At 52.1% G+C, this 15,485-nt stretch overlaps 1 long non-coding RNA gene and 4 gene segments (V, D, J or C); all 5 read left to right on the top strand.

Annotated features, from left to right (window-relative positions):
• LOC128781375 (immunoglobulin lambda variable 5-39-like) overlaps nucleotides 1-15,485 on the top strand; it is a 591,472-nt gene that overhangs the window by 53,005 nt on the left and 522,982 nt on the right.
• The window catches only part of LOC112310504 (immunoglobulin lambda variable 5-45-like), a 715,836-nt gene that overhangs the window by 181,316 nt on the left and 519,035 nt on the right, over nucleotides 1-15,485 (top strand).
• LOC128781379 (uncharacterized) lies at nucleotides 4,624-5,821 on the top strand. Its single transcript, XR_008427329.2, has 3 exons — nucleotides 4,624-4,732; nucleotides 4,841-4,931; nucleotides 5,397-5,821. It is a non-coding gene; the product is annotated as an uncharacterized lncRNA (long non-coding RNA).
• LOC139441033 (probable non-functional immunoglobulin lambda variable 11-55) overlaps nucleotides 7,909-15,485 on the top strand; it is a 511,832-nt gene continuing 504,255 nt past the window's right edge. Inside the window, 2 exon segments of the V gene segment in view lie at nucleotides 7,909-8,012; nucleotides 8,091-8,417. Coding sequence covers nucleotides 7,967-8,012; nucleotides 8,091-8,417 — 373 coding nt within the window.
• LOC112310414 (probable non-functional immunoglobulin lambda variable 5-48) lies at nucleotides 11,873-12,426 on the top strand. The segment is given in 2 exon segments: nucleotides 11,873-11,965; nucleotides 12,044-12,426. Coding segments are annotated over 2 exon segments (429 nt in total).

Below are 15,485 nucleotides of genomic sequence, written 5' to 3'. Positions count from 1 at the left end.
TGTCCTTTCTGTGCCTGTTCTTGGTGTGGGTTTGCTCCTCATTTAGACACTAGCAAACACTGCAATTTCCTAAATGGTTAAAACATTTCTTGCAACAGCGTGATAGGAAAATCAAACATAAATTGAGAAATAAAAATATTATAAAATACATTTATACTCCCAGAACAATTTGGAGAGCAGAACATGGAAATGAGATACACATATAGTGACAAAAAATACCCATCTGCGGAGATGTCATTCAGCAGATCAATACAAATGTAGCCCTACAGCCACCATTCACATGTCCCGTCTGCTAGGACTCCAGGTTTGAACCTGAGAGCGTTCTTCTTCTAACAAATTTAAATCTCTCGGCTCACTGAGTGACAGTTGGGACACAAGGCCAGGTGTCCATCACCACATAGCCAGGGCCACAGGTTTATAAGGGCAAGGGACTGTGAGACCTGTGGACTACATTTCAGTAGTCACCTTGAAAGCCAGTCTGTAGGAGGCTTAGCTGCTGTCAGGGATGCCCCAGAGGGAGGCACAGAACCGTTACTCAGAACGGCCCGAGCTGGTGCCTCCTCGGGGAACAGACTCTGCCCTCGAATGGTCACACTGTTTCTGAAAATACAGTCACTCTCTTTTCCTAATGTTGCCACCTACCTTCCTGGGCTAGTTTTTAAAATCTTAATTAAAAAAAAAAAAATCCTCACCCGAGGATATGGTTACGGATTTTAGAGCGAGAGGAAGGGGGAGAGAAATGTAGATGTGAGAGAGAAACATCGATTGGTTGTTTCCCGTATGCTCCTCGACCCGGGATCTCCCCTGCAACCTGAGTATGTGCCCTGACGGGTTATCGAGCCCACAGCCTTCTGGTGTTTGGTTTGGCACGACACCCAACTGAGCCATACGGACAGGACTTCCTGGGCTAGTTTGCGCGTGCTTAGCAGGATTCTTATTTCATTCCAGGTCACAAAAAGATGTGGCCCCTATTTGACACATCACTGAGGGGGAGCAAGGTACAGAGAAGGGGTGACCAAGAGCAAGTGAGCTGGGAAAATCTACGAGGCCTTAGAGGCCTTCTTTTTCTCGCCCCAAACACATGCAAAAAACACATTATTCAGCAGACAATGACAGGGTTAGTTACACGTGGAGGGAGCCATGGACAGAGGGAAAAGCAAGTACAGATATTGGAGCCCAGCCCCACTCAGATCCCTGTGACCCTGAACTTTGCCCCTCGCCCAGGAGCGGTAAACACCCACCCTTCACTCAGGCCTCTGGCGGCTGGGGCCTATGGAGTTTGCCCCTGGGCCCCAAAACTCCCTAGTCTCTGGGACAGAGGGAGACTACGGCCACAGTGGATTCCAAGGCAGTAACTGCCAAGGAGCAACAGTGAATCGCCCACGTGGACGTGCGGGCTTACGGTCTCCCGGGTGCCGGGAGAGGAGGATACTCCGCCAGTGTCCCTGTCCCACCTGAAAAGCAGTTGGTTCTCTCCCACTCTGCTGTGGACGTGTGTGCATTGGGTAGTTTAGGGCTGGGGAATACCTGGCTCCTGTGAGCCCGTTCCTGTGACCCGGCGGTCCCTGTGACCTGGCTTCTCCAACGTCTGTCGGTCCCAGAACCCTGGCAGCGATGCTCCGCGACACACGCGCATGCGCTATAGGAGCCATCAAAGGCGTTGGGCGACTGAGCCTCGAGGCGCAGAGCCAGGGCTCGTCCAGACAACCTGCCAGGCCTGCGCGATGGAGAGAGCGCGTCCCCCTCAAGTTGCAACCGCTGCAACTGGCAGTCAGTCCGCACGTGGACTGGAGCGTGGGTCAAGCCGCCCTAATGTCCGGGTGCAGGGGGTCACCTGCATCCCCCCTCATTTCCATGCCCTCAGGGAGATAGACATCCGGGACACAGCATGATGATTCTGGAAACAGAGAAAATATGAACTGTGAGCAAAGCTAGTATAAACACACAGGAAATTTACCAGGAAATCCTTTACATCGTAAGCACAGAAATTAATTAATTGTAGGGAGGTTACATGTAAAAGTAGAATTATAGGCTTTGAATGTAAGGGATTCATTAGCAGACAAGTCTAATTCATTAATTAAGGAAGGCTTTGCAAAGGAGGAGGGGTTTCAGGCAATATGTAAAATCGGAAAGACAAGCCTAAAATGCCCTCGTGTGGAGTCAGTGGTCCACTGACCCAGGATGGCACGTGGGTTAATGTCCCCGCATTGCCCAGGCTTGTGGGAGAAGTCACAGGGCACATGTGCCATGTCCCCCACCTCACTGAACTCACAGGGACTGGGAAGGGTGAGGAAGACGACAAAACACCCAGATGGCAATATCGAGTTCCTTATACTCTGTAAAGTTACAGCTCTCAATGGCCTTTGACATTTGGGGCTGCTTAGATGCTGCAGCCAGAGAAAAAGGACAGGCGTCTGACAGGGCCCCCTCCCCACTGCTCCACTCCCAGCTCGGATTCTGGTTTCTGCTCGTGCTGTCAGACGGCCACACACAGAGTTTCCAACCAGCTGAACAACTGGTCTTCTACAAGTTTAACAACTTCAGCTGACCTTGCCTGGCTTCTTATAGCTCTCTCTGCCCTGGCTGGTGTGGCTCAGTAGACTGAGTGCCAGCCTGCAAACCAAAGGGTCTCTGGTTCCATTCCTAGTCAGGGCACATGCCTGGGCTGTGGGCGGGGTCCCCACTGGGGGATGTGCGAAAGGTAATCGCACATTAGCGTTTCTCTCCCTCTCTTTAAAGAAAAAGGAAAAAGAAATTTCTCTTGTAAGAGCAGAGCATGAGGGTGGGTGTGGTGAGCAGGGCCATGGGGTGGGCTAAATAGGTTCTTAGAACATGTTGGTCTTTGGGAGACAGGACGCAGGTTGCTGGACTCTAGCTGAGTGCTCTTTTGGATAAGCTTTTCCTGTCCCCCGCTTGTCCTTTTCCTGCCTCTGGGATGCAGCCTGCAACAGGGACCTGTCTGCCAAGTGCTGAATCTTCTACTCTGAAGGCTCGGCCCTAGAAGCAGATGGATTCTTCCTCCTGAGCTACTCCTCATCAATGAGAAAGCCCCATCTGGCCACCTGCCTGGGGCCTGAGTATTATCTACAAAATGCTCACTATACCACAGCCACTGCATCAATGAAGCAGCAGAACTGCCTCCTCTGGGGCCCACACCCGTCAGGAACCCCCCCCACAGGGTACCTGCCTGGGATGAAGGGCCTTGGAGACCGCAGGCTTAGTCTCCTTGTGCACCTGCAGCATCCAATTGCCAGGTCTGAAAAATCAGAACCTAATTGTATTGTATTTTCTCTGGGAGGTACTTCATAAATGATGAGTTGTTGTGGGGGGGATTACTCACTTATTTGTTTTGTTCAGCTCTTCTATTTTAAAGCAGCTTTCGTCCAAATGACATCTCATTTATTCCCATGGCTCTCTTCAGAGTGGCCAGACGAACATGGGTAGCTCTTCCTTAAAAGAAATATCTGCAGAATCACTTCTCTTTTTATGTTTTGTATCAGAACACAGCCAGCCAGGACTCAGTGGGGTGTTGGGTGAATTGGTGCTTTGCTGCCGCTTAGTGTCCATTCTGCAGTGTCACTGCAGTGAAGAGGCAGGAAGTGCTTCCAACCTGACCTTCCTTCCAGTCAGGGAGCTCCTGCTCCTGCTCAAGGTCCCTGTGAACCAGACAGACCTGCCACCCAGCTCCCAGCCCTGTCCATGTCTGTGTCTGTGACTCTGCTGTCACCTCCATCCCCATTCCCTGAGTAGGGGAGGCTATTTCTGGTATCCGAGTGTCTATGAAGCCCCCTACCACGCTTCAAGCCAAGTCAGCAGTCTAAGGTACCATCACCTCCTCACAGCAGAGAACTGTCCAGGAGAAGATGTGGAGGGGGAAGGAAGCTGCCTGAGGTGGGCAGAGGCCCGGAGGGGAACGTGACTTAGGGAGTCAGTGGGTCCAGGCCTCAGACCAGTGTGGGAGCTACTCCTGGACAGGCCCCATCCCCTCGGACCATCTTCCCAGATAAATTCCTTCTCTTCTTACCTGGTGAGCTCACTTCCGTGGGGCTTGGCTGACTTAGAGTCTGGCGGGAAACACATGGTCCTAGAGCTCATCCTGAGGTCTCAGCAGCTATGCCTGCCCCCAGGGGCCGGCAGAGCCCCTGTTCATGTGCTTGTGGTGGAAGCCAGCAGCTGAGGCCTCTGCGACACAAAATCCCTGAGGATTCTTTTCTTCTAACCAGCTCCAGAAAGCCAATCACAGTAAAAGGTAGTTTATTTATATCAGAGACTGGGAGTGTAGCAAGCAGTGTGCCCATGGACCGACAGTGACCAGTCTCAGGTTAGTGTCCCCAACATCATTTCCATCCCAGATGAATTCTGAGCAGTGAGCAGCAGAGGTGCTGTGAGTCCCCAGGGCCAGACAGTGTGTGCCTCCCACTGTGTGAACTCCCAGACTGCCCAGGGGTGGGGCCTTGGACCCTGTGCAGTCACTGTGCAGTCATTGGTCTGAGTGAGGTCCCAGCATCTTCCTCTTTCAAGATGACCCCCAGGGGATATCAGGGTGACACAGGGGCAGGGCAGGAGAGGGGAAGCTGATTTGCATGAAGCACCTCTTCCTCCTAATGGGCCTGGGAGGCATGAAAAGGCCCGAAGGACACCCCATTCCAGATCAGAAGCCTGAGGAGCCAGAGTCCTGTGACTGCTCCCACCATGGCCTGGAAGGTGCTCCTGCTTGGGCTCCTCACCCAAGGTCAGAGGAAGGGGCTCTGCGTTTTGGGGGTGGAAGGTGAATAAAAGCGGGATCAGAGGTGCACCTTTTCACCTAATACCATCCCTGCCTCTCTGCTGCTGGTTTTAGGTGTGGATACTCAGACTGTGGTGACCCAGGAGCCGTCACTGTTCGTGTCTCCAGGAGGGATGGTCACACTTACCTGTAGCTCTAGCTCTGGGTCAGTCTCGAGTGGTAACTACCCCAGATGGTTCCAGCAGACCCCAGGAAAGGCTCCCCGCACGCTCATCTACCACACAAACACCCGGCCCTCTGGGGTCCCTGAGCGCTTCTCCGGATCCACCTCTGGGAACAAAGCCACCCTCACCATCAGGGGGGCCCAGCCTGAGGACGAGGCTGACTATTACTGTGCTCTGTACACGGGTGCTAGTGTTGGCACTTACACAGTGATGTGAACCCGTGGGGAAGTGCACCCAAAACCTCCACATAGTTCAGGAGGGCTGAACCATTAGAGGCAGAAGAAAGGGGAGAGGGTGGGAATGGTCAGCAGGGAATGGGACTGGCTCCATGGCCCTGTTTTCTCTCCAGTGCTCAGCACCACGTGCCTCCTCCAGTTTCCCAGGGTGTGTCCATCTCCCGGTGCGACTCCGTTAAGGCTGGGTTTTCTCTCTCCCCTTCTTTCTAGGGTGATGCTGGAGAGACCTGGACCTCCAAATGTATTAACCAACAGCGAATCCCAGGTCCCTCTACTCCCTGGAAGTCTCTTCTGTTTAAAGGGCCGTAACAGGTTTTCTCTTACTGATTTGACGCTCAAACCACACACATAATGCTGTTTCCCACTCAAGTGGGAGCCTTCCCCTTGGGCGGGCTGGAAATGCAGTTCCCCAGACTAACCCACAGAGACAGACACCGTGTTTGGCGGGAGAATTGCCACTCTAACAAGCCCTCCATGAGATTTTTGTACATATTAAAGTTTGAAAAGTACCTTCTCTGCTAAAATCCTTCCTGAGAATTTCTGCTTCAAATTCAATAAGATTCACATCTCAGGGCACAATCTGTTTCCAATAACCATTCAAAACTCCAGAAACACTAATAAACAGATTTACAATATCCAACTATATTCATTATGACTTGATTTCAAAGTACAACCAGAATTTGGAAGGATTTTTTAAACTATATGTTAAGACGCATTTTCTGGCTCATAGGCAGAATTACACATGAGAACACATCTTGCTTAGAACTGGCTCCCAGAACCACTGATACCTGGGCTACATGCCTCAGTGCGGGGACAGGCTAGAGGCTGCGGCTGTATCACTATATGACTCCCCAAGGCTTCCAGCACTGAGTGTGAGGAGGGAAACATATGATATTATGATTTACCTGATTTTTTCTTCTCCCTAAATGTCTCAATTGGAAATTTTCAGGTTAAGTCAATACAAATTAAATATAAAGGAAAATGCATTATATACACTATGTTAGGAATATATATATAATACAGTTGTCTGTATGCTTGCATCCTATAATGTTTATTGCACAGTTGGGTTCCTGGATTGGCAGTGAACACAAAAATGTGCAGTATTTCTGTGCAGCGACCTCTCATACAAACTCCCCCCTTACTGAACTGCCTGCTTCTGGGCTAACCTGCCTGCCTGCCCTGTGTGGCTGCCCTCTGAGCCAGCCCTTTAAAGGTTTCCTGGAATTCTATGTCAGGCAATAGCATTGAGACTTCCCACCTCCAATCACAGCAGCTCTACTCTGACCAGTCAGGGCAGTGCCTTTTGGGCCAATAAAACCGCAAGGATTTGGCACCCTCATTTGCATGAGGATGGACCTATCAGGGACCAGGGATCAGAGTCCCCTGCTGTTGAGATGAGCTGGGCTCCTTGTGGCTCAGAGAAGCCGAAGTGTTCTCCCCAGAGCAGAGTGAAGCCGATGAGTGCAGAGTGGAGCAAACCAGGGCGGCACGAAGAAGGAAACATACAGGAAGAGAGCAGAGCCATGTAGCCAGAGTGGCCTGGCCACCTGGTCCAGGCTGATCTGCACCCCCGCGTTTCCACAGCTCTGCTGCATCACAGTTGGGCTGTTCTACAGCAGCGCTGTTTCCACAGCCATGCTGTATCGCTGTGGTTGCTACTGAATACAGTTTCCTTCTTGACCCCACCCCAGATTGGGATCCTTGTTGGCATCGAATTGGTCCTCAGGAACATGGGTTGACAGGAATGAAGGAGGGAAGAGGGGAAGGGACTTCAAGAAAACCCAACCCTGTCCCACTAGCCCTGTGTTCTGCTTAATTCCTAGCACTAACATTCTCCTTGACAGTCACCAGGGGGCGCTGTGGATCTTCTCAGAGCTGCAAGGCCTGAAACAAGTGCAATGATTCTAACTGATGGGCCTGGACTCATGCTCACTGGCAGTCAGAGGAGACCGCAGGTGCTTCCTCTCAAGAGACAGACTCAGAGCTCACAAGCACCCCAGCCTCCTCCTGACAGTGGAGCTACAAACTGGGCAGAGGACCCAGAATCGAGGGTGTACCTCTGTAGCCCCCTCCACCTTCCTCTTCCAGGGTCCTCCTGCTGCAGTGATCCAGGCTCTGGCCTGGCCCCAGTCCCATATCCACTCTGCTCTCTGTTCCCCTCATGTGACTTCACTCTACAGCAGTCCTCAGGCTCTCCTTGTTCAGGAGTATTGTGTGCCCGAATACACGATGGCCACACCAGGCCTGAGCCTGCATCATCTCCTGTAAGGATGACTCTTGTCCCCTGTAGCCATGACCCTTAAGTGTTGGAAACACAGGAGTAAAGGAGGCAAGTGAAGTCTAGATGTTGGATCATCTTGAAAGAAGAGCAGTTTGCCTGGTGACCAGGAGAGGACGCCACGAAGCCGTCTCTGTAAAACAGGAGCTCCTGGGTAGGCAGCCCTCCAGTGACAGGAGCCCTCAGCCCTGGGCCCTTTGAATCCTGTGAGTACAGGGCATGCATGGCCTGTTCTCTCTGGGCCTGGTGTAGCTCCCTGGACGTGGCCCTCTGTGTGGTCCCAGAACTACTTGCTCCCAGCCATACCAGGAGGAACCAAGTACGTTAGACTGGCCTCCCCCAGCAAGGGCTCCAGACCCTGTGGGTGAACCTGTGAAAAAGGCAAAGGATGGGGACTCATTTGCATGAGCAGCCCCTCCTCTATGGAGATGCCTGGGAGGGGATAAGAGAGGCCTGGTCAGCCCAGCCCCAGCTGTGAGGACTGAGGAGCAGCCTGCTCACCATGGCCTGGGCCCCCGTGCTCCTGGTGTTCCTCTGTCACTGCACAGGTAGGGACGGGCCCTAGAGACCCACAGCACCTGCAACTTGACCCTTGTGTTCACTCCCACGTGTCTGTGTGTCTGCAGGTTCCCTCTCCCAGCCTGTGCTGACTCAGCCACCTTCTCTGTCTGAATCTCCGGGAGCAACAGCCAGACTCACCTGCACCCTCAGCAGAGACCTCAGCGTCGGTAGTAAAAACATGTACTGGTACCAGCAGAAGACAGGGAGCGCTCCCCGGTTGCTCCTGTACTACTACTCAGACTCGGACAAGCAGCTGGGACCTGGGGTCCCCAGTCGAGTCTCTGGATCCAAAGACGCCTCAACCAACGCAGCGCATTTGCTCATCTCGGGGCTGCAGCCCGAGGACGAGGCCGACTACTACTGTGCTGTATGGGACAGCAGCAGTAATACTTACACGGTGCACCAGAGTCACGGGGAAGTGAGACTAAAACCCTCACTCTGATCTTTCTGCCTGGGGCTGTCACCCTGAGTTGCCTGGGACCAAGTCTAACTCAGGGTGGCACTTGTGTCACTTCTTCAGTTGGCAACTCTTTTGCAGAGACCCTTGGCTGCTCAACTCTTTTCCTATTGTCCGTAGTTAAAAAATTTGTTTCTCCTTTGTTAATATCTTTGCAGCCTGCTCAAGTCTACACTGGCCCAAATAGGTCTCAGGGCTGCTTAACCTTCCAGGTGCATGATAGACTAGGAAGGAGGTGGTTTTACCGCCCCCCCCCCCCCCCAGCCCCGAGCCCAGACCAGGTCTTGGCCTGGAGTAGAGGTGTGGGTGGGTCAGAGGGTCCAGTGTGTCCCAGGCCCACTTCCCAGGAAACTGCTCCAGGAGGGAGCTTAGTTCCGTCTGCCTGTGCCCTTTGTGGCCTGTTTCTGGGACCTGTTTTCTCCTCCTGGGGCTCAGGGGAAGCGGGTTTGAGGTGAAATGAGTTTCACCTAATAGAAGGAAAACAAAAGAAAAAGAAAAACACATTTTTTATAATATAGATGGTTAATTTTCAGATTTACTTAAAAGCAATTTGACTGTATTCTGAAATTTTTTGTTATGTTTTTTCAATATTAAACTTGGGAAAAAGGATTATTCTTATCTAACAAAATGAGTTAAATTGTGTCCCGAATAAGATGTGTCGAGTTCTAACCCAGGGCCAAGCTGCACCAGTCAGGGCTCACGGCTATGTTTTCTATGAATATCAGTTGTTCGGTTTCCCAGGGTCCTAGCTGGAGACAAATGAGCCTCGGGACCAACTGCACCTTGAGTCTCAGCCACACCGATGCTGGTGGTGTGTAGGTGAGACTTTGGACTGAGATTGAAACCGGGGGTGGCCAAGGGAGGGCTGGGGCTGTGGGGATGAAATGAATGCGCGTCCATGGGAGAGGATGTGGTCCCCTCTTTGGGGGGCTGTGGCCCCATGTTACCGACTCATCCTTGGTGTGGGGCTTGGGACACGCACCCCAAATTACAACCAACCCATGGACTACGTTTAGATGATGAACGTAGGTTTCCATAATCCATGTAACGACAGTCAGGTGGTCTTCCCAGAACACCCCGCCCCAGACTGAGATCACGTCACAGCCTGGCGCATAGCAGCCCAGAATTTATCTAATCACACAAAATCACTTTAGTTTCTCATTTTTAATTTAGTACATGGATACAATGATTTTATTATTTTATTCTGCTTCTGTTTTTATTATTTTCTGCATTGACCTTTCCAGGAAAATCATGATGTAGAGTGGGCATATTTTCAGATAAGAGCATATAAATTTCTCTGCCTTTCATCAGGCCCCAACAGCATTCACTCTTGAGCAGAAACCCATATTTTTTCAAACTCTCCATTTGGGAAAGTTACTCCTAATATCTACCATGTATCAGCCTCCACTGGGAACAAGCACAGCTCTAAGCAAGTGGAGTTTGTAAGTAAAATGCTCCGGAGAACATCTTTTGCATGGCTCCCTGCAAACCTGTTTTCTCTGCCTGAAGAAAAGGTTCCCAGGAGTCCCCCTGCAAAAACCATGTGAATGACAGTTGTGTTTAAGTGCATGGGAACATTGACAGACAGTAAAGAATTACACATCAGCGACTCACAACCCACACAGGGCCTTCCATTCAACCGCCTCTCAGTCCCTGGATGGAAGAGCCTGCTTGCTCCCCGGGATGGCAGGGGATCCACAAGGAGGAGAGCCCGGCCCGGGGAAGAATTGCAAAGAAGGAAAGAACCAGGTGTTCTGCATGGAAGGGACAGGCCTTCAAGGGACAGTCACTGGTCTGGACTTCAACCTGATCTAAGAGGAGTTTGTAGAAGAGACAGCACCTTAGTGCTGGGCCTGTGTTATACAATATAAACATTTGTGTGTATTGAATGTGCATATTTATCTGTACATATTCATAAATATATGTATATGTAATACATATGTATGCATACATACATAATATATGTGTATATATACCTTAATGTAGTAAGTCAATTTTAAGGTATATACCTTTAACTGAATGAATGAATAAATATATTGATTAACTATATTAATTAACAAAAGAGCCATATTTTTCTTGTGGATTGCTTTTCTCTCTGACTCGGAATTTCTTGAGTGTGCAGCTCTGTGAAGCAGAGGACAACAAAGAAGTAGAGAAGTGACTTTGGAGGTGGGAACGCTGGTGCAGGAAACGGGAAGGGATGGAGAAGGAGGGAGAGCCGTCATCGACAGTGCTGCTCCCAGGAGGGGCGAGAAGGAGGGATGGGGTAGGAAGAGCTGCTACCACAGTGCAGGTCTGGGTAGGTCTCAGGCAGGCTGAGTGCCTGGAAGTCTCCTGCAGGTGGGGGGCCCCTTAAGGACACTGCCTCCAGCAGGGCAGGCTGGGCTCTAGCCACCTGTGCTGCCCCTCTTTGCCTGAACCCACAATGAGGCAGTGGCACTGCAGGTGGCCTCTACTCCCCTGCAGGGTCTCTGGGAAGGAGGTGTGACTGGTGTACTTCCAGGGCCGCCACCAGGGCCTGTGCTGCTTGTGTCCCACCCTCAGGACAGGGGTGTGCCCTCCTCCTCCCACGGGCCCCTGCATTCATGGAGATACTGCCCACCTTGCCCTAGCCACATGCTTAGAGGGAAGGCCCTGTAAGACGCCCGCAGTCTTACCAGTTGACTGGCGTGGGAGACATCAGGGAGTTTTCAGGCCTGGGGAATCCTCTGGAGCTGCCTCCACCCTCCTCTGCAGCAGGGGCTCAGGGTCCTCCTGATGCAATAATCCAGGCTCTGGCCTGGCCCTGGTCCCATGTCCTCTCAGCTCTGTGTTCCCCTCATGCGACCTCACTCCCCAGCAGTCCTCAAGCTCTCCTCAGTCAGGAGTCATGTGTGAATGTGACCACCATGTGATGAATCCATGGTGGTCACACCAGGACTGTGCCTGCATCATCCCCTGTAAGGATGACTCTTGTCCCCTGTAGCCATGACTCTTAAGTGTTGGAAACACAGCAGTGAAGGAGACAAGCAAAGACTAGATGTTGGATCATCTTGAAAGAAGAGCAGTTTGCCTGGGGACCAGCAGAGGGCGCCATGAGACCGTCTCTGTGAAACAGGAGCTCCTGGCTAGGCAGCCCTCCAGTGACAGGAGCCCTCAGCCCTGGACCCTTTGATTCCTGTGAGTACAGGCCATGGCCTGTCTCAGCTCCCTGCACGTGGCCCTCTGTGTGGTCCCAGAACTACTTGCTCCCAGCCATACCCAGGAGGAACCAAGTACGTTAGACTGGCCTCCCCCAGCAAGGGCTCCAGACCCTGTAGGTGAACCTGTGAAAAAGGCAAAGGATGGGGACTCATTTGCATGAGCAGCCCCTCCTCTATGGAGACACCTGGGAGGGGATAAGAGAGGCCTGGTCAGCCCAGCCCCAGCTGTGAGGACTGAGGAGCAGCCTGCTCACCATGGCCTGGGCCCCCGTGCTCCTGGTGTTCCTCTGTCACTGCACAGGTAGGGACGGGCCCTAGAGACCCACAGCACCTGCAACTTGACCCTTGTGTTCACTCCCACGTGTCTGTGTGTCTGCAGGTTCCCTCTCCCAGCCTGTGCTGACTCAGCCGCCTTCCCTGTCTGAATCTCCAGGAGCAACAGCCAGACTCACCTGCACCCTCAGCAGTGGCTTCAGTACTAGTGTTGGCAGCTACTACATAAACTGGTACCAGCAGAAGCCAGGGAGCGCTCCCCGGTTTCTCCTGTACTACTACTCAAACTCGAACAAGCAGCTAGGACCTGGGGTCCCCAGCCGCTTCTCTGGATCCAAAGACACCTCGGCCAATGCAGGGCTCCTGCTCATCTCAGGGCTGCAGCCCGAGGACGAGGCCGACTACTACTGTGCTGCATGGGACAGCAGCGGTAAAACTTACACGGTGCACCAGAGTCACGGGGAAGTGAGACTAAAACCCTCACTCTGATCTTTCTGCCTGGGGCTGCCACCCTGATCTGCCTGGGACCAAGTCTAACTCAGGGTGGCACTTGTGTCACTTCTTCAGTTGGCAACTCTTTTGCAGAGACCCTTGGCTGCTCAACTCTTTTCCTATTGTCCGTAGTTAAAAAATTTGTTTCTCCTTTGTTAATATCTTTGTAGCCTGCTCAAGTCTACACAGGCCCTAATCAGTTCCCAGGGCTATGAAACCCTCCAGGAGCATGATGGACAAGGAATGAAGTGGTTGTACCGCCCCCTCCCACCCCCGTGCCCAGCCCAGTTCTAGGCCTGGATCAGAGGGGTAGGTGGGCTGAGGGCTTCTGGTGGGTGAGGGGGTCCAACATGCCCCAGGCCCTCTTCCCAGGAACCTGCTCCAAGAGGGAGCTTAGTTCCGTCTGCCTGTGCCCATTGTGGCCTGTTTCTGGGACCTGTTCTCTCCTCCTGGGACTCTGGCTCCAGGGATGCTGAGCATACAGAGTCCTCTCCGCATTCAAATATGATTGTGTGTGACCTCTCCGTGCCCACCAGGATGTCAGAAAAAGGTTCCCTCAGGCCCTGGCCGAGAGGCTCAGATGGTCGGAGCGTTGTCCTGTGCACAGGGAAGCTTGCAGGTTTCATTCCTGGTCAGCGCACGTACAGGGTGCAGGTTTGATCGTATGAGACACAACAAATCAAGTGTCTCTTCTTCACATCAATGTCTCTCTCTCATCCCTTTTCCTCTGTCTCTCATATCAATAAACACATTCAGGTGAGGATTTACAATAAGGGGGCTCCACCATCCCTGAGGCAGGATCTGTAATCTCCTCCTTTCTCTTCTTCCCCCCGTGAGAAGGGGCATGCCCTGATGTCTGCGAGGCTGGAGACATGCAGATTTTGGGGACACTCAGCTGCAGAAGACATATCCAACGAAACATTTGAATGAGGACCAGAGATGTGTGGGGGAGTTATGTCCATGGTAATGGGTCAGGAGGCCAACTCTTACTGTAGGGGACACTCCAGCCCTGGCCTGAAGTCTTTCTTCACCCTTCTCTCTGCACAGGCGATCAGCTGAGGGGTTCCTGGACATGGGCCCTCAGGAGCACATCCCTGTTCCTCCTTCCCATCGCCTAGGAGACATGTGGCTGCTTATGTGGCTTCAGACCCTACCTGTGTGAAACAACTCTCTGTAGAGGGATCAGATGTCCCTCTGAGTCTGGCCTGACCTGAGCCTGCCGGGAATGTGGTCTGGGCCTCCCTGAGGGACCTAAGTCTCCCGAGTCTCCAGGTGCCATGGACACAGATTTGAGTCCCAGCCCTGCATCTCCCCCGAGCTGCTGCTGACTGTCCTCTGTCACGTCTCCCGGCACCACCTCTCACCCACGTCATCACCACAGACAGGGCCTCTCGGGGGTGGGGCATGGTGCTTCTCCAGGAGCGGGACCCCAAATCCATCCAGGTGCCCCTGGCTGTGACCGCATCTGCTACTCATGAGGCTCAGGAGACCATGGAAGTGTGTGGCTATTCCGAGGACCCTCTGTAGTAAACATCTCCAATAAAGCCTGACGGGGGACGGTGCAGGACATTGGGTGTTTGCATTTGCAGGTGGTGCCAAGTGAGGGTGATGGCCCCTCCTGAATCTGAGTTGGGGAAGCTTGTACCAGCTGAACCTTTCTGAGGATGGGAGACACCTTGGTTGTCTTAGAAACACTGTTGTCAGCAATCGACACAGATCATGTGGTGATGAGATTGTGTCCAGTAACACAGAATTCCCGCACCCTTAGTAATGCTGGGAGACACTGGATACCTTAGTAACGCTGGGAGTCACTGGGTAAAGAGCAGATTTGATCTCTTTACTGCTCCAAATGATCAGAAAGACCTTTTGGGTTTGAAATTATAAAAACAGTGACAAAACCCTCTCCTGCCTGCCACAGTTCTCCCGGCTGGAGCAGTGAACGGCTCAGGGGATCCCCAGGAAGTATGGGGGTGAAGCAGGTGTAGCAGATCTTGACCAAAAGCCCCAACACCGCCCTCAGAGTGGCTTTTAACTGCTGGTCACTCTGTGTGATATACACACTTGGAAGGGTAGTCAGAGCTTTAAAAAACGTGACCCCGTCACGGGCACCAATTAGCAAAGCCCAAGGAAGGAGAGAGTCTTAGAAGAAGGACGGGGGTGGGATTCGGGGAGTGACACCCCCTTGTCAGGTGGGTCCAGAGCCTGTCACACGGGCCACTCTGAGCCTCCATGAGCCAGATGTCTGCGTGCACGTTTAGGATCCACCTCCTTTCATTTTAATCGTTAAGGTTCTCCCTCAAGTGAAGAGAGGAATTCCATTTGAATAACCTGACATTGTTGCGGAATCTGATTCCAGAAACTCAGGGCTTTGCAAAGATCCCACAGCTGCATTCTGGAGAAGACAGAACAGTCTGTTCTCTTTCCCGTGTGAAAACTATTCCAGGACCCCTAACCAGTGAGGTCCAGAGTGATGAGTAAAACAGTTCAATCATGGATCTCCTCCTTCATTCCTGGGGTGGTGGTGGGGTGGCAGGGGGGTCTGGTCATAAGACCTGGAGCGATTGCAACGAGGATCCTGCAGGGGGCGCTGTGGGGCTGTCCCAAGGAGCAGAAGGGTCTGAACTTTTCATCCTGGGAAACACATGTGGATGCTCCAGGGATGTGATAAAAATAAATTTTTACCTGAAGGATATTTAAATCCCTTCATAATTAAAACCAAAACCAAAAATATGCCCATTGTGTACTTCGAGTTCTGTATCTGCTTCTTCCTGGTCACAGAAGGTGTGCTATGGGAGAAAACTTAAGTGAAATACCAGCACCCACGTGACATGGTGCTTGTGTAGGTTTGCGTTGAAGTGGGTGAGGCATTGGGCCAAATAGACCTGATCGATGGGACTGGTGTCGAATCTGGGATTTTCAGAATAAGTAGGAGGGAGAAGGAGGTATGGGCAAGCAGCATAATGTAACAACAGGCAAGAACGCAAAGAAGCAGGTGTTGGTCATGCAAATAAATGGGGGAAGTTCCCTTTGGGCCATGCATGGGTTATTGGAGTGAG

The sequence above is a fragment of the Desmodus rotundus genome, chromosome 7 (genome assembly GCF_022682495.2).
Source record: "Desmodus rotundus isolate HL8 chromosome 7, HLdesRot8A.1, whole genome shotgun sequence".
NCBI lineage: Eukaryota > Metazoa > Chordata > Mammalia > Chiroptera > Phyllostomidae > Desmodus > Desmodus rotundus.
The sequence above is the reverse complement of the archived record's forward strand: the minus strand, read 5'-3'. Positions and strand labels throughout refer to the sequence as shown.